Genomic DNA, 26,230 nt, shown 5'->3' on the forward strand with positions numbered 1-26,230 from the left:
TTCTTCAAAAATGTATGTAGCAGTTGCTTATAGCCCCTTTAAGCTCCCTCTTGGATCTAGTTGAGTTCATTTACCTAAAGAAAAACAACAATACAGAATTTATATTTTTAATAACTAGTTTCTGGAATACCTTTGGATTTTATATAAAGCTATCCAACAAAATGTATTAAATAAATTCATCCAGAGGCTTCTAAGTGATTGACAGCAGTGGAGGCTGGTGGGAGGAGCTATAGGATGATGGGCTCATTGTAATGACTGGAATGGAATCATTGAAATGTATGAAACACACAGAAACCTCATGTTTGACTCCATTCCAATAATTCCATTCCAGCCATTACACAGAGCCCGTCCTCCTGTAGCTGTTCCCAACAGCCTCCACTGATTAACAGCTGAGAAGGTATTCATTGTGTTAGTTCCATTTCCACAGGTTTCCAGATGGAAACACAATAGAACCAACACCAGTCAGTACACTAAACTTCTGAATCATTGTTCATAGGCAGTAGCCTATGACTTAGCAAAACGGCATGTGTATTGTAACTGCAAAAAGTAACTTCAAATTGAATAGTTTGATGCATAAGACTTGCATTATCGATGTATGTTCTACCCCTCACCATTTTTGAAGACTTAATTTTTTAAGATTGCCATGCACAGCCCCAAAAACACCAATCAAACGCAAGAGATTCTGCCCGTTTGTTCACACCTACGGTGCATGGCACTCTCAATTTAGCAACTTTCAGCTCGAGCGGCTTTCTCTGGCGCAGACTCAACCAATGAAATACATTCTCCTCATTAGAGGTGTATTCATTATGCGAAAAGTTTCGAAAACGTTAATAAAATATTTTCTAATTAATGTGAAGTTAATTCTAAACAGTTTGAATACATTTTGTAAGTCAATGTAACATTCTATTTGCAATCCTGCATTACAGTCCATTGGCACATCACTAAAGAATACAATGAAGTGAATATATAATCCACAATAAACTGTCTGTCTTTCACAGCAGGAATCCCTTATGTGTGTTTATGCTGTCATCTAGTGGTAAACCTACATTATGAATGGAAAGTGGGATATGATAGCAGTTGTTTGAGACGATATCTAAAATATTGAAGTGAATAACAGTGATATGCAGACCTCATAACAACACCAATAAATGTTTTCTATTTGGTGGTCAATATGCAATGTTTTCATGCCCAAAGCACATTACACAGTCTGTGTCCCAATCAAAAGGCAGCATCCTTGCTGATTGGGAGGCCAGTGGAGGCTGCTGAGGGAAGAACGGACCATAATAATGGCTGGAACGGAGCAAATGGAATGGCATCAAACACATTGAAACCATGTGTTTGCTGTATTTCATACCATTCCACCAATTCTGCTCCATCCTTTACCATGAGCCTGTCCTCCCCAATTAAGGTGCCACCAACCTCCTGTAGATGCCACCATCATAGCCTATGGAAGGTGGTTGTTCCTAGGGGTATCATTGCAAATACTGCCTTCATGATGAGCTACAGCCTTGACAATAAAGATGAATGATATATTATACACTATATCCAGAATTATTGTTTATCTTGCTCTCTTCCACACCACAATGATGTCAGCCAGTAGGCTACATAAGCCTACCTATTATTCTCAAAGCTTGTGAAAACGAATAGTTGATAACAAGTTCATAAAGATACAAGCCATTGTGTACACAATGGGGTGTGTGTAAGGGGACACAGACACATAGAGAGAGAGAGAGGATATAGGCTTATTTATTTTGTACAAACCCTTTGAAAATGTGTGATAAGGTTACAATATTGAACACTTCGGTCAAAAGGCCACAGTGAGAGTAACAGTATGCCTATTTATTTGAAGCAATTATTTGTCCTTCGAAAAAGATTTACTAGAGATGACGTGGTCATGGTCGGGGGCGGTTCTTTAACTTTTCGGGAAATGAGAGTGAAAACAAAACCAAAGACCTGCAACTTCACAAATGAGCCCTGCGCATAGTCATTTTCTAGCTGAAGTCGGGACATATTAATCGGCATAAAAAAAGACATATAAAATGGAATCTGGTGCCTATGGGGCCTCGCTGGCCGGAGGTGCCTTCGATTTTATGAGCTTTATTAAAAAACCTCAAACCATAGTCCGCATCTTGAGCTGGGTGAGTGATTTACTCCAGGTTGACAGCCAGCGTGCTAACTGCCTAACTAGCTAGTTAGCCGCGTTATCTTGGGAAACTTTTTAAGTAGCTACAGTAGTTATCTAGCTGTCTTTTTAACTACAGTACACATCACAGTTGTATTGTCTTTTTATGGAAAAGCATTGCGCGTCGAGGTAAGAAGACAGAACATGCAAGAGTTTTCTAGTTTGTGATGTTGTTGCAGTTGTGGAAAAGTTGCGAATGACACTTGGCTAATGCTAGCTAACAGGCTATCCAGCTGTGTTCTATATGGGAAGTTTTCCTCGTGACCAGATTCAACGTTAGTTGTGTCAACCAAACTAAGCGTTTTGCCACCTGTTGATGATGTTAGTTGAGCTACAGATGTTAGTAGCTTGCTGCTGTAACGTTAGCTCGCTCGCATGACTTGGAAGAGGTTTGTTTAGCTACTATCTGATCAACTGTCAGTATGACAGATCCACCACACCACGGTCATCCCATCAACTTCCTTACCCCTGTAAAAGTCCTGCAAGGATAGCTGTGATGACAATTTGTTTGCATGCCACTGTCTATTATTATAAGATAGACAATATGTTTAGTTTAATGGGAAAAACATGTTCATTGATGTTGCATTACACTTCAATGTCAAGAAGAAATGGATCTTGGATGCACTGAGCTAGCTAACCAAAAGCTGAAGCCCTTACGGAAAAGATACCAATCGGAAATCATCATGGGATACAGATCATGGGGCCCCAGTTTGGTTGTTTTCACTTAAAAACCCAATGGGGTGACCGCGAAGCAAGCTCAACGCAACTTGCAACTGCTCAGTTCACTTGCCCCAGGCAACCCAAAAAATTTACCCAGAAAAAAAGAAATGTATTTTTCGTCTCTCTGTGTTTCACAATTTTCCTTCAATTCACAAGTGGCTGATGTGTCTCACTGGAGAAAGCATCCGATCGAGTGAAACAGGCTACACATACAGAGACAGAGGAGCACTATATATCTGATGCGGTCTGGTCTAAAGGAGCATGACATTGTTGCCGCCTGTAGCATTGAATGCAAGGGAAGCCAGCAAGCAGTTGGCTTCCCTTGATAAAAATAAAAATAATAGCCAATCAGCGTTGAGCTAAACTGAGTGAGCCCACGCATTTTACCCACGCACCGCTATAGCTGTCCAAAGGGTTCCAATGGGAATTCCGATAGAATGCGGTGGGTGGGTGTAGGCTGTCCACATCCACTACAGGTCGGCTTCATAAGGCTGTCCACATCCACTACAGGTCGGCTTCATAAGGCTGTCCACATCCACTACAGGTCGGCTTCATAAGGCTGTCCACATCCACTACAGGTCGGCTTCATAAGGCTGTGCACATCCACTACAGGCCGGCTTCATAAGGCTGTCCACATCCACTACAGGTCGGCTTCATAAGGCTGTCCACATCCACTACAGGTCGGCTTCATAAGGCTGTCCACATCCACTACAGGTCGGCTTCATAAGGCTGTCCACGTACACTACAGGTCGGCTTCATAAGGCTGTCCACGTACACTACAGGTCGGCTTCATAAGGCTGTCCACATCCACTACAGGTCGGCTTCATAAGGCTGTCCACATGCACTACAGGTCGGCTTCATAAGGCTGTCCACATCCACTACAGGTCGGCTTCATAAGGCTGTCCACATCCACCTTGTCGGCTTCATAAGGCTGTCCACATCCACTACAGGTCGGCTTCATAAGGCTGTCCACATCCACTACAGGTCGGCTTCATAAGGCTGTCCACATCCACTACAGGTCAACCCCTGAGCCAGAGCCCCAGATATCAGTCACATACTGAACTGTAACACTCTTGTGACCATGTCATAAAATCATACCACACACACACAAGGGCTTGAAAGTTAAGCATTTCACTGTACTTGTTCATGTGACAACTTGAACACCCTCCCCTTGAAGTTATCCTCTACCGTTACGCATCCCTCCAGACATATTACCTTTCATGTTTTTTTCCCCAGGACATACTGTATGTCCTCATGTGATTGGTTACAGGTTGTCGAACACTGCTACACCTAGTACAACGTGTCTTATATTCTAACAGGCCTATGTGATAATATGCTAACAGGCCTATGTGATATGATACGTCTTATATGATAACAGGCCTATGTGATAATATGCTAACAGGCCTATGTGATAATATGATACGTCTTATATGGTAACAGGCCTATGTGATAATATGATAACAGTCTTATATGATAACAGGCCTATGTGATAATATGATAACAGGCCTATATGATAAGTCTTATATGATAACAGGCCTATGTGATAATATGATAAGTCTTATATGATAACAGGCCTATGTGATAATATGATAACAGTCTTATATGATAACAGGCCTATGTGATAATATGATAACAGGCCTATATGATAAGTCTTATATGATAACAGGCCTATGTGATAATATGATAACTCTCTTATGATAACAGGCCTATGTGATAATACGATAACAGTCTTATATGATAACAGGCCTATGTGATATGATAACAGTCTTATATGATAACAGGCCTATGTGACGGACCCCAAGGTGTTCTAACAGACAAGTTGTTGTCTGTTCAGCTCTTTTCCATAGTGGTGTTTGCCACCATCACTGGAGAAGGCTATGTCAACCCTTCACACCTGCCTGACACCAAATGCATGTTCAACGGGAATGACAGCGCATGCGGCTTCGGAGTGGGTATCGGAATTTTGGCCTTTCTCGCCTGCGTCGTCTTCATCATACTGGACGCCTACTTCCCTCAGATCAGCAGCGCCAAAGAGAGGAAGAACATTGTCACTGGCGACTTGGTCTTCTCTGGTTAGGGGATTTTTTTTTTTTGAGTGATACTTCCAATGCTAAATCTGTAAGGATGTAGTTTGGCACCCAGAACTGAGACTTATGGTTAGATTTTTCAACGATAATCTTGGCAACACTTCCTATGAATAGCCGAGCTTCCTTATAATGCATTATAAGCAGGTTTATAATTCCTTATGCCATGCATAACTCACTATACTTAACGACATAGCTACTAAAGGTGCACTGCTTATAAACACCTATAACTACACTCATAGTGTAGTTGCTCATATGGCGTTATGAATGCACTTATAATGTATTATGAAGAGGAAATTCGGAGGAAATGTTACCATAAACTTTACTTTCCCTCCTCTGTCTGTCAGGAGTGTGGACGTTGTTCTGGTTCATCTGCTTCTGTGTCCTGGCCAATCAGTGGTCTCACACCACCGAAGTAGCAGGCATCCCTGTTGACGCCGCCCGAGCCGTAGTGACCTTCTCCTTCTTCTCCATTGTCACTTGGGTGAGTCAGTCTTTCTCTGTTTGTTTTTTTTTGTCTCTTTCTTTCTCTCAACTGGCATGTTACTATTTGAAACTGCTAGCTGCAGCTGGTCTGAGCGGTCGACAGTGAATGCTCTCACCCGCTAGTAATTCATGCTGATTGTTAGCGTTCTGACTTGCTACAGGCTGTCAGGCAAGAACAAGGCAGATGAGTCCTTATCCAGAGCTTTATTATCTCTTGGTCACCACCACACAGCTACACACAACATAGAAGTTATCTTTGTGGTTCTATAAGGAAAGGAGAATACATGTACATATTAACAGTGATAATGCAGCTATATAATTGGAACTGTACATAGCTTAAATACTGTAGCATAGCATTTCAGACACATATTCACATAGAACTACAGATGGGGAGAGGCTAATCACTGATGAGGCTGCCAGTCAGGATTCATGGCTGTCTCTTGTCCAGCTAGATCTTATAAATCAAATGTGCCAGCGCACCAGGCATTCTAGAATCTTCTACTTATCTTACACACAACACTCTCTGGCAGTAATTGTAACATTCACATAATGCTCTACATCTGCTTGCTGTTTGGGGTTTTAGGCAGGGTTTCTGTATAAGCACTTTGTGACATGTTATGGGATTTTTAAAAACGTATTTACCAATATTTCCTCTCACAGGCTCTATTGACTACATTTGCTTATACAAGATACCGCCATGGAGTGAATGACATTGACCAGGGCTACACAGACCCAGCCAATGACTACAGCACCCCTTACCCATCCACCTCCGCCTATCCCCCGTACCCCACCAGTGGGCCAGAGGGCTACCAGCAGTCCCCTTTCACCCCCCAAAACCAAGAGCATCCAGCACCATACCAGCCCCCGTCTTAATGAGGGACTGAACCATTGACCAGATTTGGGGGGGAGGATATTTTGGGGGTTTTAAGTTGCCTTTGGTGCCTGTAGCCTGGTCCCAGATCTGTTTGTGCTGTCTTGCCAACTCCTACGGTCATTGTCATGCCAAACACAAAAAGATCTGGGACCAGGCTATGGTGCCTCAGCTATGTGGACTGATCTCAGCACTCCACTGGTCCTCTCCTTTACCTAACTGTTTAAGTCATAGCTGGTGTTGCGCTTACATAATGAAGGGTGTGTTGACATGATTTAAGTTGGTATTCATATTGTAGTTTAGATTGTGAATGGATATTTTGCTGCATTTTTATACATACAACTAGAGGGCCTGAGCTGAGCTTCAGGTAGAATCTAAGGAAAACTGTTACTAGGGTAAAACCTAGAATGCCATGGAAAAATGAGATTCAGAGTGCCATCACCACTTGAGGTAACTGCCATATGTTATTTCTGTTGTTCTTTGTACTGTTTGTCTTGTAACATATGTAATGCAGTCGTGTGGACACTGAAGTTCAGATCAAACTACTAAAACATATGTCGCTGTCGCTGGGAACATTGCTTTCTATTGCATATAATGAGGCTATGCTATGGACACAAACTGTATTTTCTATGCTGCCTAATCCAGTTATATGGTATAGTGCATATACAAATACCTTTTGATAATTTCAATGTATTTCAATGTTATAGCCAGCCCAGGATATCAGAACTTATTGCCATATATCTAGAAATCAAATGTATTGCTAAATTATTGACAAACGAAGACTGTTTTTGTTTTTCTCTGCAAACCCATACTTTTATCTGTCCCAATAATGGGTGCACTGTCTGAAAAATACTACCCTTGACGACTACTGTATCAGTGCTTTTAAAACCCACCGCTGAACTCACTAAGAGCCTATTTCCCGTGCCCAGTTTAAACCTACTCCTGGACTGAAACTCACGCTTAATGAAACATCTCCATTTCAAGTAGATTTTGGTCCAAGAATAGGTTTATTATTCTTGGTCTTGGAAACCAGCTGTACATTTTTGGTGGGGTTAATTGGATAACACGTTATCTTTTTGTCATTTGAATGTAATTTCTAGAACATGCTCCCGGGTCACGTTAACCCTTTCATTCAATTTTTTATTGTAGTTTCAAACGTGTCTGTAATATATATATATATGGTAAATGAGGGTGTGTGCTGTTTAGTATCAGGAAGGCCCTCTCCTCAACTTGTTTGTCTCCTACCTTCATCTATTCCGAACGTGCCTTGGAAAGGTTTTATTCAGTTCTGGAGTGTTCTTGTCCCCGACACACCCCTTTTCAGACAAACTCATATCAGAAAATACCATCTAGTAGGTAATATATACAGTATATTGAATTGTAATGGTATTCCATAGAAAGAAAACGAGTAGGCGGCCAGTACGTCGCAATAAACTTTAGTGAACTATTAACAGAATATATTTACAAAATAATACATATGGGAGCAGTCAGCATACTACATTAGGACACAACTGCAACGTGTTTCGTCTAGTCTTCCTCAGGCAGCGTTGTGACGATATTACATTTAAAATTGTTTTGTAAATGACCTATGCCTTTTAATCCTCCTGGGCATGACAATGCCTTCCATACAGTACCAGACTAAGAACCTTCATCAAAAATGACATATGATCCTGCCTTTGTTCTTGGTATATCTTTGGTACAAGCTCATTTATTTACGTTCTCTCTGATGAAGTGATCTCACCACTAATTTGCCCTCTGTCTTGGGTTTCAAGATTGCACTGAGAAGCTTTGCAGTCTGTTGCACAAAGTGCCTTATAAAAGCCTACTACACCACTGGCCGAATCTTTGCCAAATAAAGGCTTTTCCTGTTTGGAGACTCAATTTTTTTTAATAAGGGTGTATTCCAAAGGCAAATATTTGAGCAGCCGCTAAGGAGGGAGAGTAAAGGAGCTGGTTAAAAGTAGATAAATAAGGTTTACAACTAGAACTAGTAAGTCTATTTGTGCTCTCTCTCTGGGTGAGCCCTGTGCCACCTCTAGTTATGTTTCACATTGGACGCGGAGCTTACTGAAAACACAGACATTGTGCAACATAAACATCCCATGACTTGTCAATTTTTAATCTATGCCAATGCCAAGAACCTTTCACTACTAACATAGTGTGTGGTATTTGAAGTCTAGCACCGTCACTGCTATCATGGACATGAGCTTGTTCGACATTGCATGCGACTAAGTTACCTACTGACTGATCTACAAGAAACCTTGCATCATAGATAACTACTGATCAGTCAGTCACACTTTACCCTGATACATTACGGTTTTTGTTCCTCTCGAACACGGCCAATGATTTTAGATGTTCTGTTGCAGCTGCATTGCAATGAAAGTCGCATATTAGTTACGTTTCAAAGTTGCAAACAACTGAAACGCTTTCATCCACAGTTTACGCAAGCAGCGCATAGTAATCCAGAATGCGTTTCAATTCGTAGGCTAGGTAGATGTCGTTGCCTGGGCGGGACTTATTTTATACTGTCACTGAACAAGGAAGTAGCCCATGGTTTCCCAAATGATGCCAACGATGGAGACTAAACACTGTAGCCTAGATTTAAACGAAGCTGTGTTGTCGCCAATCAAACCAATATCGGACTGTTATTTGGCGGCATATCACTTGTAGTGAGTATCGTTCTAACATTATTTATAACCGCTGCACATCCATGAAGCTTCGTGTCGCCTTTATTTAATATTATCCGACAATTCTAGAGCATATCCTAGTTAAACGGGAGCACTCATATGTTGTCACATGTGCTTCCTCTTTTCATGTTCGAATTAGGCCTACTCACTAATCTGTCAGTAGTGTGATAATCAGGGCTCGAGTTGGCATGTGTTTTAAAATACACTATATATACACATAAAGGTATGTGGACACCTTCAAATTAGTGGATTCTGCTATTTCGGCCACACCCGCTGCTGACAGGTGTATAACATTGGCAGTTGATTGGCCTTACTGAAGAGCTCAGTGTCTTTCAACGTGCACCGTCATAGGATGCCACCTTTCCAGCAAGTCAGTTGTGAAATGTCTGCCCTGTTAGAGCTGCCCCTGTCAACTGTAAGTGCTGTTACTGTGAAGTGGAAACATCTAGGAGCATGGCTCAGCCGAAAGTGGTATTTATAAGCACATAGCGTGTAAAAATAGTCTGTCCTGGTTGCAACACTCCACACCAAGTTCCAAACTGCCTCAGGAAGCAATGTCAGCACAATAACTGTTAGTCGGGAGCTTCATGGAATGGGATTCCATGGCCGAGCAGCCGCACACAAGCCTAAGATCACCAGGTGCACTGCCAAGTGTCGGCTGGAGTGGTGTAAAGCTTGCCGCTTCACCATCTGGCAGTCCGAAGGACAAATCTGGGTCAGGAGAACACTACCTCAACCCCATTGAAGAACTTTTGGATGAAGTGGAACTCTGACTGCGAGCCAGGCCTCATTGCCCGACCTCACTAATGCTCTTGTGGGTGAATGGAAGCAAGTCCCCGCAGCAATGTTCCAACATCTAGTGGAAAGCCTTCCCAGAAGAGTGGACGATGTTATAACTGCAAAGGGGTGACATACAGGCGCAATACTAGTGGAAGTCTGCCAGTCTAACACTGCTGTAAAACCCATTATAAACCAACCACATGATCACACAGCACTGTAGGTAGAACCAGTATCTAGTCTTGTCATTTATAACTGCAGGAATGTAAAAGACAAGGTCATAATCAGTAGAAAGATGGGCCTACTTTGAATAGTTAATGCTTGTATGTGAATATTGTCATTCAACACCATTTATCTACAGCAGAACATATTCAAAACAATGTAAATGCATAAACTATGGCAATCCAAAATAACTCGAAACAACTAGGCCTAGAGACCTATTGCAGTGACCTTAACCTGTCACCTAGTAGTCTCTAGACAGACGGGATGCCTCCCACGATGTTGCTACCCGAGGTTAATCACCTAGCAACATTGTCAAGAGGTTCGGATCTCTTGGCCTAACAGATAAATTATTGAGTAGCTGGGCCCGAGTTCGAGTCCCGGTCAGGGCTACCCCTGAATTTGCTACCATCAGGTACCATCACATGGTATGCTCAGTTGAAAGGCAGAAAACAGTTAGTCTATTCTCATTCTGCAACCCCTGCCCAACAGCAGTCACAGTGAACCATTTATTGTCTTGATACACCTGTGTCCTTTAATGACATATAACCTTTGTAGCTCCAAAGTCCATTGATATGGCTGTTGAAGACCATTTCTGCAGATGTTGCCCTTCTTTGAAAAGTTGCTAAGAGACAGTGGTTTATAATTAGAACCGATATCTGAGTGTAACTAACTTTCTCCTTTGCTTTATCCTGACATGGGTGAAATTCTCAAATTCATATTTATTTAAAGTAACTGTCCACTGAAAATCACTTTTAAAAGTTCATATTCTGTTACCTCATACCCAAATAATGTTGTTGACTCATCCTATACTCGTATTTGTGGCCAAAGTATAAATTGGAGAAGATATATATTGTTTCAGATATGCTGGCTATATCCTCATAGAGGATAATGTCATTCTCCTGTGGAGGATGAGCTGGCCAATCAGCAGTCTGCTTGTGAATATTTTTAATGACCAGCATACGCCCACACTATTCTGTGGTTAAGGTGCGCCCACATCATTCAAAAACAGAAAAGCTGCTTTTTAACATACTACTTTTTTTCTTTTAAATGGAAAAAAACAATTTTACTCATATTGTAATTAATTATAGGTCAAATTGAATAGACATCTAGACACAATGGGCAATTACTTTAAAGTGCATTGTAGTGCAGGGAAACATATCACAAAGTCTTTAAAATAACACCAAACCATTCAAATGGATGATCAGAGTGGGTGGATAACAAAGTAGACCTATTATAACGATGAAAACAAAACATGTTATAGTCCATGCATTTCAGACTTCCACCGTGGTTTTACCAGTCAACACTCCGCAGGTAACCTATTTGAATAATATAGCCTGCTCCCAGGTCTGTTTTTGCTGTCTTACTAACTGCTATTGTCATTGTCTTGGTAGCATGAACAGATCTAGGGCCAGGCTACTTTGAATACACCGCCATCATGACATGCTGTAATTGCATCGCAGACACACCTTGGTGTGTTCTCGGGTCTAAAGTTGTCATAGTAATAGGAGATTGTCTTTATAGTAATAGCTGATACTAGATCAGTGAATTTTGAACCTTGACCTTTGTGCATGTGTGCACTGCAAGCATAGGTAAAGTCAACAGATTGTGCTTCTAGTCTGGCCTCTTCCCATACTGTCTGTTCTGTAGCCTCTAGTCTGGGCTTGTCCAATACTGATGTTCTGTAGTCTGTAGCCTCGTTCCATACTGTATGTTCTATAGCCAACTCTTTAGCCTATCATTCCTTGTCATGTTGAAAAGTTGAACGATATAAACTTTTTCAGCAGGACAAACAGTATGGAACGAGGCCAGACTACATGCCACAGAACATACAGTATGGAACGAGGCCAGGCTACAGATCATACAGTATGGAACGAGGCCAGACTAGAGGAACAATATGTTGACTTTACCTAGACTTGCAGTTCACACATGTACAAATGTCAAGCAAGACAATACATGCTAGGTTTTCCCCTTTGGACTTGCGGTGGTTAATCAATACTAATCCCCCAAGTCTAGTTAAAGTTCACTACCTTTGTTGTTACCCTTAGTCACGGTTGCACAGCCAATCCTTTCAGCTGATAACTAAGGAGTTCACTGCTCAGCATTCAATTAACTCTAGGGCAACAGAAGAGTGTAGCTGGTCCATTGGTGCGGTTGTGGAATTGAGATGACAGTCGGCCAGCATTCAGGAAGGAGGAGGAGGAGAAGAAAGGGTAACTCCATACTACCAGAGCTCTTGTTTGTTTCAGTGACAGCAGATCCTGCATGGACTCTGTGATTTGAGGAGTTTGTTGTGAGGTACTATATGGAGAAGAGGTAACTTGGTCCCAGATCAGTTTGTGCGTGCTTGCCTATACCTCACCTACTCCTATGTATGGCATGACAACGACCATAGGATTTGCTATAGAGCCCAAACAGATCTGGGACCTGGCTAGAGGAGAGACATGTTGGAGATATGTACTATAGTGTGTGATGTCTGTAGTTGGGATTCCATCCATCACAGATACTTTACCCTGTAATTGATGCCGTGTGTTTGTTTGAGGACCTACATGCTCACACCTCAGGCACTTCTTAGTGTGGGTGCACACTAAGAAGTGCCTGAGGTGATTTAGTTTCAACCAGCTGCTGGGTGCGTGCCTGTGTGTTAGACTAGCATGCCAGAGAGGGAAGTCTGCCACAGAGCAGAGAGTCTCAGGGTGTCATAATGGAGTTCAGTTTGGCTGGGGGCCCTGGCCACAGTCCTGGTATAAAAGAGCCTTTGAGCAGAAGGCTCTTTTGGTGCTTTGCTGCTGCTGGCTTTAGAGACATTTTACCCTGGTCACAGGATGTGTCGCTCCTGGAACCGACTCAAAGCGAGGTCACAAAGATATTGTTGAGGGTGTACACGTTGGTGTATTTCTGAGAGCGCGTTTCAAATGGATGCTTCATTCGATTTCGATACTGCCTTTCACCCCGATTCACATTTGACATTTTTTCAGTTAACATTTAGGCTACGCCACGCCCACATGCATTTGTTTCTTCTCTGCAATGAATCTAGATCTGAGTACCTCATGACGATTTCTAGAATGGAAATAAATTCTAACAGTTCTGATTGGTCCCAGAAACCAATGAGTTGAGCCAGAGCCAGAATACTTAAATTCGTCATTGGCTTTGCTACTCTGATTGGTTAGGAATGATCCAATCACTGTTACTAATCACTGTTACTGTTACAATTACTGTGTTTTGTACAATACCCATCATTTTGACGTCACCACAAATGACTTCAACGATGGCGGACTCAGACTGAAGTATGTATCAAACATAGAGAAGAGGAAGAATTCAGTTTGAATCATCAGCCAACATTTAGGCTACATTGAGTGTAGAATAAATGTTTTCAGATGTATGGAGACAGATTCTATCAAAAAAGCCACCGATAATGCTGTGGCAAACAGTTTCTTATTTAGATGTATCAAAAAGCAGGCAGGATTGCATTGCCTTATTCTGTCGCCTGTTGGCTATCTCTCTCACGAGTGACGTCGATTGAGTATCTGGTAAACAGAACACATGAGATTTGATACTGAGATTAGGTCCCTCTGGGATAATAAATCCAAATCAAATTTTATTGGTCACATACACGTGTTTAGCAGATGTTATTGCGGGTGTAGCGTAACGCTTGTGTTAATAAAGACTACTCTACCTGTTCACCACTTGTTAGCTTAGCCAAATCCTAAAAGTAGGCTAGTTTTTGAACACCCTCATCTGACTGAGAGGTTTGAGTGACATGGTTGTGGGGGTGGTTTCCGGGTGCCTACTTGCTATCTTTCCTGCTTTACCTGTTCGACACGAAATATTGTCCCATTTTATGTCACTGAATGGGCCACTCCCAGGATCCACGTCGACACACTGCCTGCACACCTGTGGCCAGCTTCTATTGGTCTCACCTGTAGCTACCACTTCTTCCTCCTTCACAGCAGAACTGAGCTGTGGGATTCTCATTGTTTGTACATAGACATTCTCTTCAGGATCTGCAAGCTAGTGTTATTTCAGTGGTCTGCTTTATGGACAGAGGTGAGCCTTAAAGAAGAACATCCTTGTGAGCAGAGATTATATCATTATTTTCAGATTTTTACAGGCAAGTTGGATCTGAATGAAGCTGGTGTGTATTGTATGTTGTCTGGTGTGAAATATCACACATTATTTCTTTTTATGAATGTTTATGTACTGATTTGGTGCTGCACTGATGGCATTGATATTAGTCTCTTGTGAAAGACTTAACAAATGTTAAATCAAACACCTAATCCATCTTCAAGGAGTTATTCAGCGGTTGTGGGGTTGTTATAGTGCCGCCAGATTCTAAAGCTGCTATATTTCTCTCAAAATTGCAATGAGATAAGCATGATGATAGAGAGTCAACTCACTGATTGTCTATAGGATCGAGGCCAAAGTAATAACAACAATACATGGTTATCTAACTACTGGTGTGAGTGAGGTGAGTGAGTGAGTGAGTGAGTGAGTGGGTGAGAAGGAGGCGAGGAGAGGAATCAAGGAAATACAATTGAGATTCTACCTGTGTACTGTAGCTGAGGAGGGCAGCCTCTCCCTTAGAAATCAGACCTGTGACCCTTCCATTCTCCTCTCCCTAACCTTTCAGGTCCCTCCCCCATGCCTGTTTCTCCAGGCTACACCCAACTGGAGCAGAATGATCCGTCTATGAACCCCCTGCGCATCTCAGTCGGAGGACTTCCCATGTTGGCCTCCATGACCAACACCCCAGACCCCCGATTCCGCCTCAATTTGAGGGCCATCGTAGCCCTGACCCTGGCCATTGCCCTGGTTCTCCTCTACATGCACCTGAACCCGGGCTCCCACTCCGAGGCCCCCAGCTCCCGTAACTGGAAATCTGGCCACACGGGGATGGCGGTGGACGAGGCGGCCGACCGCTACAATGACACTTACCCGCTCAGCACCCCCGAGCGGACGCCGCAGGGCACGCGCTACCGCATCGGGGTCATCGCCGACCTGGACACGGACTCGCGCAGCGACAAGAAGCTGACGTGGTTCAGCTACATGCGCCGGGGCCACCTGCTGGTGTCGGAGAGTGGCACCAAGGTGGCCGTGGAATGGGACGCGGAGAGGGTCCTGCTGGAGAGCCACCTGGCGGAGAAGGGCCGGGGCATGGAGCTGTCAGAGCTGGTGGTGTTCAACGGGAAGCTGTACAGCGTGGATGACCGAACGGGCGTGGTCTACCACATCGACGGCAGCAAGGCTGTGCCCTGGGTCATCCTGCCTGACGGGGACGGCTCCGTCTCCAAAGGTCAGTGAGGCAGATGAGCCAAATTCAAGTGCAGAATCGATTCCTAGGCACTCCTGTAGATCTGAAAGGATTGAGTAGGTATAAGTTATATGGTAATTGATTCATCTTGCCTTCTAATAGGGTAGATAGAATTTTCACCATATTGCTTATGCCTATTTAATCCTCTCAGATCTCCATAAGTGAATATGTAGTAGGGGTTAGGGGTCGATTTGGGATTGTGTGAGTATCTCACTGTGTAGACCAGGCAGGCAGATTTGGAACTTAATCTGTTTATTTACTCTAAGGGGTCTGTTGAAGAACCTTATCTGGGGTAGACCACAACCATGGCAATGGAATTTGTTGGATCTCATTCTCATTTGTAAACACTTGAGTGTACAAAACATTAAGAACACCTTCTTGCACCCTCTTTTGCCCCCAGAACAGCCTTAATTCATCGGGGCATAGACTACAAGTTGTTGAAAGCGTTCCACAGGGATGTTGGCCCATGTTGACGCCAATGCTTCCCACAGTTGTGTCAAGTTGGCTGGATGTCCTTTGGGTGGTGGACCATTCTTGATACACACTGGAAACTGTTGAGCATGAAAAACCCAGCAGTGTTGCAGTTCTTGACACAAACCTGTGGCAACTTCTACCATACCCTGTTCAAAGGCACTTAAATATTTTGTCTTGCCCATTCACCCCCTGAATGGCACACATACACAGTCCATGTCTCCAGGCTTAAAAATCCTTCTTTAACCCGTCTCCTCCCCTTCAGCTACACTGAGGGCTCATAGACTAACCAGGTGAAAGCCATCTCATGGAACAAGCAGGTGTTCCTAATGTTTTGTTCACTCAGTGTATGTATCCTTTGTAAGCCAAGTGGGAGAGTATATTTCTCTTAAATACTTTTTTACTCTTTAGTGCATTTGAAAGGTCTGTACAATAGTTCAGTGAATCATAAAATCTTGATGTGTGTCCCAATGACCCTCTGTCAGGGTTCAAGGCTGAGTGGCTAGCGGTGAAGGATGAGCACTTGTACGTGGGTGGCCTGGGGAAAGAGTGGACAACCACCACGGGGGAGGTGGTCAACAACAACCCTGAGTGGGTAAAGGTGGTGGGCCATCGGGGGGACGTGCAGCACCAGAACTGGGTCCCCAAGTACAACCTCCTGAGGTCCGCAGCTGGGATCGAACCTCCAGGTGAGAGCTGCAAATGCTAACCATGCTAACGCTAACTGCAAAGGCTATGCTGACTGTGTTAGCCTAGCATATACAGTTTGAGTTATCTCTGCAAACTATTAGCATTCTTTATGATATTCAGATTCTCATGACATTCTCTCCCCAGGTTACCTGATCCACGAGTCGGCCGCGTGGAGCGACAGCCTGCAGCGCTGGTTCTTCCTCCCACGCCGCGCTAGCAAAGAGCGTTACGATGAGACGGCCGACGAGCGCCGCGCTGCCAACCTCGTCCTCAGCTGCTCCCCGGACTTCAAGGACGTCACCGTGAACCGGGTGGGCCCGCATAACCCCACGCACGGCTTCTCCTCCTTCAAGTTTGTCCCCGACACGGACGATCAGATCATCGTGGCTCTCAAGTCGGAGGAGGACGCTGGGAAAATCGCCTCGTACATAATGGCATTCACACTGGACGGCCAGATCCTGTTACCTGAAACCAAGATAGGAGACGTGAAGTATGAGGGTCTGGAGTTCATTTAGGAAAACAAGGAAGAGACTGAGCCGATGCCTTTTGAGGACATATAGTAGCTATGTGGAACATAGTTGTTGACATTCCATGCACTCAAAAGTTAACTTGCTGCTTGTTAATTGACTGTGAAGACGACACGTAGCCCAATCTATCAATCATGGATCAGAAGCCATTTGGGTGTGACCTGAGTTTGAGCAGGGACGTGTTCATTAGCCATCAAACGGAAGAAAACGGACTGAAACAGGGAGGGGCTACCTGTAATTCTTTTCGTTTTATGTTGCAAAACGTTTAAAATAATAATTTTGTTGCATGCCCTAATGAACTCAACTCAAAGTTTCACGGCCAAGACATTCTAACTGCTCAGTAAATGGGAGCCGAGAGTAGCCTAGGCTACCTGAACAAAGTCCTCTAGTTGAGAATGTCCTCTTGATGGCCATCCTCTACCTACGCCAACGGCTATCTTCTAAAGTAATGTAGACTTTGTAAGAATGAATGTACAAATAATCAATTCATCTTAAAATGTGATTTAACTCATAAAATGCAGATACTGTACATCCAGGAAATAATGGATTTGTTGTATTTTCCCCCCAATGTATAACACAGTTTCGTCTTACTTTTTACTACATAAAATCATGTACTTCAGGACACTATACCCTACGTCAGGGATCATGGACTAGTTTCAGCGGTGGGATGATTTTGTTCTTGAGTGGATGGTCGGTGGGCCTGAATATAATTACAAATCATTTGTAGACTGGAAATTGACCACAAGAAGCCCAAGCAGATATATTTGACTAAAACATAATCATTTCAAACCTTGCTTACATTTGTATATGATCACATGTCTCTCTGTTATGCGTGGGAAGACTTGGGAACAGATTTCTTAAATTAAAATCACTTGGAGCTGATTTGCTGGTGTTTTTAGTCTTTTATGTCCAACAATGAAAATGCAAAAAATAAAAACCTGCCTACGTGACTCCATTGACCTTTTATGAAAATATGTTTTTTAAAGGAATATAGAACAAAAGCAGAAACTCACATCCTGTTTTGTTTTACTGGTGTTTGTTGAGTAAAATCTATCTTGAGTGAGGTTGGGAATCATACAAAATCAGGAGACATTAACCTCAAAGAAGATGACTATTTGTCTGCATTACGTAACTATCACATCAACTTTTAGGTTGGGTACTATGAATATACCTTGTTATTGATTAGCACGTGTGTTACCATGTCATATGGATGTGCGCTTACAAAGCATTTGTCATTTGTTCAATGCTGTTTATTCTGAATATTGATTGAACATAATGCAAATGTATTAAATAATTTTACGTTTAGGTTAAGGTTAGGATTTAGGGTTAGCCATTGTTTTTTCTTGTCAAAGGTTGATGAGATTAGGTTTGAGCTAATCCTTGACCTCTCTTGGTTTAGTCAGTCTAATCTATTGAGGATCAAACTAAAACAATAACAAGCTGCCCAACCAGCCCCCTGTGATGTCACACTACATTTAGAGAATCCAGTTGCAGATGTGCAGTTTTGATTACATTAGTAAATACTTTCACCCATGTGGCTACAGCCTAGTTAAATAAAGGTTCAATAAAAAAATATATATACACTGCTCAAAAAAATAAAGGGAACACTTAAACAACACAATGTAACTCCAAGTCAATCACACTTCTGTGAAATCAAACTGTCCACTTAGGAAGCAACACTGATTGACAATAAATGTCACATGCTGTTGTGCAAATGGAATAGACAACAGGTGGAAATTATAGGCAACTAGCAAGACACCCCCAATAAAGGAGTGGTTCTGCAGGTGGGGACCACAGACCACTTCTCAGTTCCTATGCTTCCTGGCTGATGTTTTGGTCACTTTTGAATGCTGGCGGTGCTTTCACTCTAGTGGTAGCATGAGACAGAGTCTACAACCCACACAAGTGGCTCAGGTAGTGCAGCTCATCCAGGATGGCACATCAATGCGAGCTGTGGCAAGAAGGTTTGCTGTGTCTGTCAGCGTAGTGTCCAGAGCATGGAGGTGCTACCAGGAGACAGGCCAGTACATCAGGAGATGTGGAGGAGGCCGTAGGAGGGCAGCAACCCAGCAGCAGGACCGCTACCTCCGCCTTTATGCAAGGAGGAGCAGGAGAAGCACTGCCAGAGCCCTGCAAAATGACCTCCAGCAGGCCACAAATGTGCATGTGTCTGCTCAAACGGTCAGAAACAGACTCTATGAGGGTGGTATGAGGGCCCGACGTCCACAGGTGGGGGTTGTGCTTACAGCCCAACACCGTGCAGGACGTTTGGCATTTGCCAGAGAACACCAAGATTGGCAAATTCGCCACTGGTGCCCTGTGCTCTTCACAGATGAAAGCAGGTTCACACTGAGCACGTGACAGACGTGACAGAGTCTGGAGACGCCGTGGAGAACGTTCTGCTGCCTGCAACATCCTCCAGCATGACCGGTTTGGCGGTGGGTCAGTCATGGTGTGGGGTGGCATTTCTTTGGGGGGCCGCACAGCCCTCCATGTGCTCGCCAGAGGTAGCCTGACTGCCATTAGGTACCGAGATGAGATCCTCAGACCCCTTGTGAGACCATATGCTGGTGCGGTTGGCCCTGGGTTCCTCCTAATGCAAGACAATGCTAGACCTCATGTGGCTGGAGTGTGTCAGCAGTTCCTGCAAGAGGAAGGCATTGATGCTATGGACTGGCCCGCCCGTTCCCCAGACCTGAATCCAATTGAGCACATCTGGGACATCATGTCTCGCTCAATCCACCAACGCCACGTTGCACCACAGACTGTCCAGGAGTTGGCGGATGCTTTAGTCCAGGTCTGGGAGGAGATCCCTCAGGAGACCATCCACCACCTCATCAGGAGCATGCCCAGGCGTTGTTGGGAGGTCATACAGGCACGTGGAGGCCACACACACTACTGAGCCTCATTTTGACTTGTTTTAAGGACATTACATCAAAGTTGGATCAGCCTGTAGTGTGGTTTTCCACTTTAATTTTGAGTGTGACTCCAAATCCAGACCTCCATGGGTTGATAAATTGTATTTCCATTGATTATTTTTGTGTGATTTTGTTGTCAGCACATTCAACTATGTAAATAAAAAAGTATTTAATAAGATTATTTATTTCATTCAGATCTAGGATGTGTTGTTTAAGTGTTCCCTTTATTTTTTGGAGCAGTATATATATATCCAATTGGGTTGATAAATCCAATTTATCAACCCATGGAGGTCTGGATTTGGAGTCACACTCAAAATTAAAGTGGAAAACCACACTACAGGCTGATCCAACTTTGATGTAATGTCCTTAAAACAAGTCAAAATGAGGCTCAGTAGTGTGTGTGGCCTCCACGTGCCTGTATGACCTCCCTACAATGCCTGGGCATGCTCTTGATGAGGTGGCGGATGGTCTCCTGAGGGATCTCCTCCCAGACCTGGACTAAAGCATCCGCCAACTCCTGGACAGTCTGTGGTGCAACGTTGCGTTGGTGGATGGAGCAAGACATGATGTCCCAGATGTGCTCAATTGGATTCAGGTCTGGGGAACGGGCGGGCCAGTCCATAGCATCAATGCCTTCCTCTTGCAGGAACTGCTGACACACTCCAGCCACATGAGGTCTAGCATTGTCTTGCATTAGGAGGAACCCAGGGCCAACCGCACCAGCATATGGTCTCACAAGGGGTCTGAGGATCTCATCTCGGTACCTAATGGCAGTCAGGCTACCTCTGGCGAGCACATGGAGGGCTGTGCGGCCCCCCAAAGAAATGCCACCCCACACCATGACTGACCCACCGCCAAACCGGTCATGCTGGAGGATGTTGCAGGCAGCAGAACGTTCTCCACGGCGTCTCCAGACTCTGTCACGTCTGTCACGACTGTCACATGCTCAGTGTGAACCTGCTTTCATCTGTGAAGAGCACAGGGCGCCAGTGGCGAATTTGCCAATCTCGGTGTTCTCTGGCAAATGCCAAACGTCCTGCACGGTGTTGGGCTGTAAGCACAACCCCCACCTGTGGACGTCGGGCCCTCATACCACCCTCATGGAGTCTGTTTCTGACCGTTTGAGCAGACACATGCACATTTGTGGCCTGCTGGATGTCATTTTGCAGGGCTCTGGCAGTGCTTCTCCTGCTCCTCCTTGCACAAAGGCGGAGGTAGCGGTCCTGCTGCTGGGTTGTTGCCCTCCTACGGCCTCCTCCACGTCTCGTGATGTACTGGCCTGTCTCCTGGTAGCGCCTCCATGCTCTGGACACTACGCTGACAGACACAGCAAACCTTCTTGCCACAGCTCGTATTGATGTGCCATCCTGGATGAGCTGCGCTACCTGAGCCACTTGTGTGGGTTGTAGACTCCGTCTCATGCTACCACTAGAGTGAAAGCACCGGCAGCATTCAAAAGTGACCAAAACATCAGCCAGGAAGCATAGGAACTGAGAAGTGGTCTGTGGTCCCCACCTGCAGAACCACTCCTTTATTGGGGGTGTCTTGCTAGTTGCCTATAATTTCCACCTGTTGTCTATTCCATTTGCACAACAGCATGTCAAATGTATTGTCAATCAGTGTTGCTTCCTAAGTGGACAGTTTGATTTCACAGAAGTGTGATTGAATTGGAGTTACATTGTGTTGTTTAAGTGTTCCCTTTATTTTTTTGAGCAGTGTATATATATATATATACACTGTGGTTCTTTTAAAATCCTTGTAAAATGACACTACTTCTATATATATATATATATATATATATATATATATATATATATATATATATATATATATATATATATATATATATATATAGAAGTAGTGTCATTTTACAAGGATTTTAAAAGAACCACGACGCGCGCAGCAAGACACCAAGAGGTAAGATATTCAAGAATCTGAATGTCAAATGTCTGAAAATACGAGATTAACTTTTGTCCTTAGTGCTGAATATAATGTTTGCTTTTGTATTGGATTATATTGGATATACTTGATTGTCTGTTGTACACAAATTTACTTTATGTACAGAAAATGGATTTTGTTCAAAATGTGCTATGGTTTCTTATCAGTACAATGTCTGGAGTGGGAAAAGCATGTTCACTAGATACAGTGATCCAGCATGGTCATTTTTGTGTAGAATACAATTTTGCTACTTTTTTTACGAATAAAACTAATTTATTTGTAATTCATTTATTGCATCAGCTAATCCTATTCATGGTGGTTGTTATTGTTGGGGAAGATGATATAACATATAGACATTAAAGCTTTAGGCCAATGGTTTTGCTCATGGATGTGGGGAGATGAGCCCATTATTGTAGACCCCTTTTGGCTCAAGAGCACCCCCAGAGGCAAAACTTAATATGGTTAATACCATAAGGTAAAAACACGTCGGCTAGACTGTGAGAACCCTCACTGTATTGCTTATCTGTTTGTCAGATTCCCAAGCTGGCTGGTGAAAATGCTGATGCCTTGAATCACTCCTCTGTGGCTGCTGTTGCTTCTCCATGTCCCTGGACTCTGCAACATGGAATCTGTTCAGTGAGTTCCCTGTAGCCTGGTTTGTACTGTCTAGTCAACTCTTGTGGTCATTGTCATGCCACATGCCATGGCCATACAACACAAACAGATCTGGGACCAGGATAAGTTCAGTTGGCCAACTACACAATGAAATCTGATATTTCCATTTCTCTATTCATCACACTTAAGTAATGTTAATTTATGAATTACATTGTTAGTAGGACAATGATTTATATTTTTGGAGTAGACTTTCTTATGATCAGGCATCAGCAAATCATGTGGTGTACTCCTCAAGTTCCACTCCATGCCAGAATATGGCAAGTCATTCACAACACCAAACCACAATAGTGGGATTTACCAGACCAAGGAAACCAACCCCATCAGTTGGTCAGCAAGAGTCTTTAAGAACCAACGAGAATGTTCCAGGTGTATTTCCTTCCCCACTGCCAGTCTCTCTCTCCAAAGCAGCCTCAGACAAAACCAGACCAACAGTGTTCGCTTCAGCAACCGACTGCTCCTAACATGCGAGGGCAGGTATGTCTTTCACGTCCAGGACTTCAAGAACGACATGGCCCAGATCCCTACTAACAGCAGTCTGGCCCTGTCCTACCCCTGTCCTGAAGGCCAGTATGACTTTCGCTTCGTGGTGAGACCAGAATACATCTGATAGCACTGCCTGGCACAGATGCAACAATTCTCCTAACACACATCCACAAATCTAATAATTCTGCCCTGTTGCCAATCAGTTTTTAATAAGAGTTTGAAATGACAGTACTGTAGTTTTGGAAATACAATATTTGATTGATTTGGTTACATATGCTGAAAGCATATTCAAATGTATCACTGTTCTTAGATTACAATTATGCAAAAATCGATATTAACATAAAATGTATGCATGCACTTGAATAAAAAGGCGTTTGAACATACAGGGATGAGGATGACGTTTTTTCCATGTTGATTATTCCTCCACTAGATGGGGTCCTTTCTTCAATCATATTCAGTTGTAAATACTCCTTATGGAGGCTGAGTACCTCTCTGACCAAACTCCTCTCTGACCCCATATGAGACCTTCAGTTTCTAGAAGCACATAATTAGCACAGTACTGGACTCCTGGATACTCTAAAGGATTAGAACCATACAATTACTGGAACAGACATTCACATTTAAGTCAACGACCCATGAAGGGTGGCCCGGCGGCCATATTAAGTGTACCAGTCAAATTGCCGTGGTTTGAGGGGCTTTATCCTATTTAGTAATTACATTAATTTTATTGTAAACTTGTCCACTCCAGCAATTGTGATCAGTCCAGACTGACTGTGATCGCTGCTGGTCAAGCAAACCTCTGTCAATATGACGTCAGTCATAGAAGCTGTTCAGTGCTCCAGCAGGGTTGGTTAGCTCAGCATCACAGAGCAACTCTGATGTATTTTTAACTGTTGTGGGAACAAAGTTCAAAAGTACATCTAATTATTACAGAACCAATGAATAAGGGTGGAGGCTTGACCACTTGACCACTGGACAGCATTGGCATTATGTGTGGTCTGTGGAGAGAGCGAGACAGTAGCTCTTCTGTAACAATATTTTTATAATGGGGACTTTGTTTTTGTTTTTATAGACATTCATAAAAACACTTTTGGCTCTTTGTATACTTGGTAGTCATGAGGTCAAAAACAGACTCAAGAGAGACAAGTTATGGCATGTGTGCATGTAAACAACTATCTTCACATTTTCAGGTAAGTGACCATATTCTTAGGGCAACCAAAAAATACTGCTGACCTGGCCAAAGTGAAAGTGCTTTTCAGACCTTAAATAATCTCTGAGTAGGGTATGACATAGTGATTGATCAGCATTTTTGCCACATGTGATTTTTAAAAAAACTTAAAACAACAAAACGGTAAGGATTTCCAGTAGGCGTAGCCTAAAACTGATCTTCTGGTTCATCCCTATTGGGGCTCCCGAGTGGCGCAGCGGTCTAAGGCACTGCATTTCAGTGCCAGAGGCGTCACTACAGACCCTGGCTTGATTCCAGGCTGTATCACAACTGGCCGTGATTGGGAGTTCCATAGGGCAGCGCCCAATTGGCCCAGCGTCGTTAGGGTTTGGCCGGGGTAGGCCGTCATTGTAAATAAGAATTTGTCTTAACTGACTTGCCTAGTTAAATAAAGGTTCAATGAAAATAAAACATTTTTAAAAAGTTGAGCCTGGTCTGTGGTTGTCGCAATAGGCAGGGGATAAAAAAAAAAATGAAAACAACCAAATTGCTAAGAATTCCAGTAGGGGTGCTGCAAAAAAAAGTATGTTTTTTAACCTGCTACACTTGAAGCGTAACTTTTAGTCAGGGCGAGCATAGCTGAGCCACTTTATCCTATTGCTCAGGCCGAGATGCACTATATAGGGGTAACTTGCCTAGCCATGCTAGCTTCGCCCTTATGTGGGTGCTAACAAGCATGCTAAGTAGTGATACGTATAAAGCAGCCTTTGTCAGCCAATCCAGTAATGGTTGGAAGCTCTGGTGAGCTTCGATTGGTTACTCGCGTGTCACATAACTGAATATTTGCATAAAGTTCAGCTCCCGCTATGTTCAGCTCCCGCAGCCATGCTTGCATTGCCCAATGGTCCCCTCGCGGCTCTAGCCTTTTGAGGGCCCCAAGCGAGATTTGGTTGAGGGCCCCCCATCTCGCAGCAAAACTATTTAGTGGCCCCCCTCTTGATGGTGGACAGAAACATTTTACTTTTAAAGTAATTTTTTTGCAGTTCTACATGTTTTGTCATGAGAAAACTTTGTAATTATGTTACAAATGTAATTGCAATTATACAAATTTTGCCATGGGGCAGAGTTTCTTTTTGGAGTTCTACAGCACATTTCCGCAATTCTACCCACTTTGCTATTGTGTAGAGATAATTTTTGTTGCACTTCTAAAGCTACACATGTCTAAGTGAGAATGACAAACAAAATCAATGCACACACACAAATGCTTATTTTTCTATCCTCGTGGGGACCTAAAATGTATTTCCATTAAAAATCCTATTTTCCCTAACCCTAACCCTTACTCTAAACCGAATCCTTACACCTAACCCTAAACCTAACTCTGATTCCAACCCTAAAGGTGCTATCTACAACCTAAATAGGAGAACCCTTGGAAGAAACCTTTTTGCTTCCAGGTAAAACACTTTTTGGTTCATACATGGAACCCAAAAAGATTATACCTGAAACCAAAAAGGGTTCTGCTATGGGGACAGCCGTGGTGTAACCCCTAAGCTTAAAATAGCCTTGGTCTGGGAAATGTCCCCACTGGGGAGAATTTTACTTTTTTAACTATCTTTGTAGGGACTTTTGGGGATTTCAGGTCCCTACGAGGATAGAAGAACAATTCCACACACACACACACACACACACACACACACACACACACACACACACACACACACACACACACACACACACACACAGGAAAGGGACTGATTAAGGGTCCGAGTAACTCTCATTACATTACATCATACTACGCATACTACACTGGAAGATAGTTGTCTTGTTAGATAATCATCTCCTACATAGACACATTTCAGTCTGAGAATAGCTGCCTCTAATGACAGTAATAGCACTATTTAGAGAAAATGAGAAGCAGAGAGGCCTGTTAGAGAGGCCTGGAACCTGTTGTGGGTTGAAAGTCAGGAAGTGAGGAATAACGGCCTTCATACACCTATTTCCCGGACTACAGTCACACGTTCAGAAA

At 43.3% G+C, this 26,230-nt stretch overlaps 2 protein-coding genes and 1 long non-coding RNA gene across 6 annotated transcripts; all 3 read left to right on the forward strand.

Moving 5' to 3' along the window:
* The first annotated feature begins 1,890 nt into the window (after positions 1–1,890).
* syngr2a (synaptogyrin 2a) lies at positions 1,891–8,213 on the forward strand. The gene is made up of 4 exons (XM_029774199.1): positions 1,891–2,138; positions 4,737–4,974; positions 5,334–5,470; positions 6,133–8,213. Exons 1-4 carry the CDS (start codon positions 2,040–2,042, stop codon positions 6,343–6,345), a joined length of 687 nt encoding a protein of 228 aa, XP_029630059.1. The 5' UTR covers positions 1,891–2,039; the 3' UTR covers positions 6,346–8,213.
* On the forward strand, positions 3,811–4,017 carry LOC115207232 (uncharacterized). Its single transcript, XR_003880945.1, has 2 exons — positions 3,811–3,886; positions 3,921–4,017. It is a non-coding gene; the product is annotated as an uncharacterized LOC115207232 (long non-coding RNA).
* A 671-nt stretch (positions 8,214–8,884) lies between the features above and the next one.
* cant1a (calcium activated nucleotidase 1a) lies at positions 8,885–17,907 on the forward strand. 4 transcript variants are annotated; one of them, XM_029774183.1, is made up of 4 exons: positions 8,885–9,012; positions 14,657–15,319; positions 16,294–16,497; positions 16,643–17,907. In XM_029774183.1, exons 2-4 carry the CDS (start codon positions 14,668–14,670, stop codon positions 17,011–17,013), a joined length of 1,227 nt encoding a protein of 408 aa, XP_029630043.1. In that variant the 5' UTR covers positions 8,885–9,012; positions 14,657–14,667; the 3' UTR covers positions 17,014–17,907. The 4 variants fall into 4 exon arrangements, with proteins under 4 accessions (XP_029630043.1, XP_029630032.1, XP_029630038.1 ...); XM_029774172.1 differs by lacking the exon at positions 8,885–9,012 and adding an exon at positions 12,055–12,239; XM_029774178.1 differs by lacking the exon at positions 8,885–9,012 and adding an exon at positions 13,727–14,073.
* Positions 17,908–26,230: the final 8,323 nt, after the last annotated feature.

This window comes from Salmo trutta, chromosome 1, assembly GCF_901001165.1.
Source record: "Salmo trutta chromosome 1, fSalTru1.1, whole genome shotgun sequence".
In the NCBI taxonomy this organism is placed as follows: Eukaryota; Metazoa; Chordata; class Actinopteri; order Salmoniformes; family Salmonidae; genus Salmo; species Salmo trutta.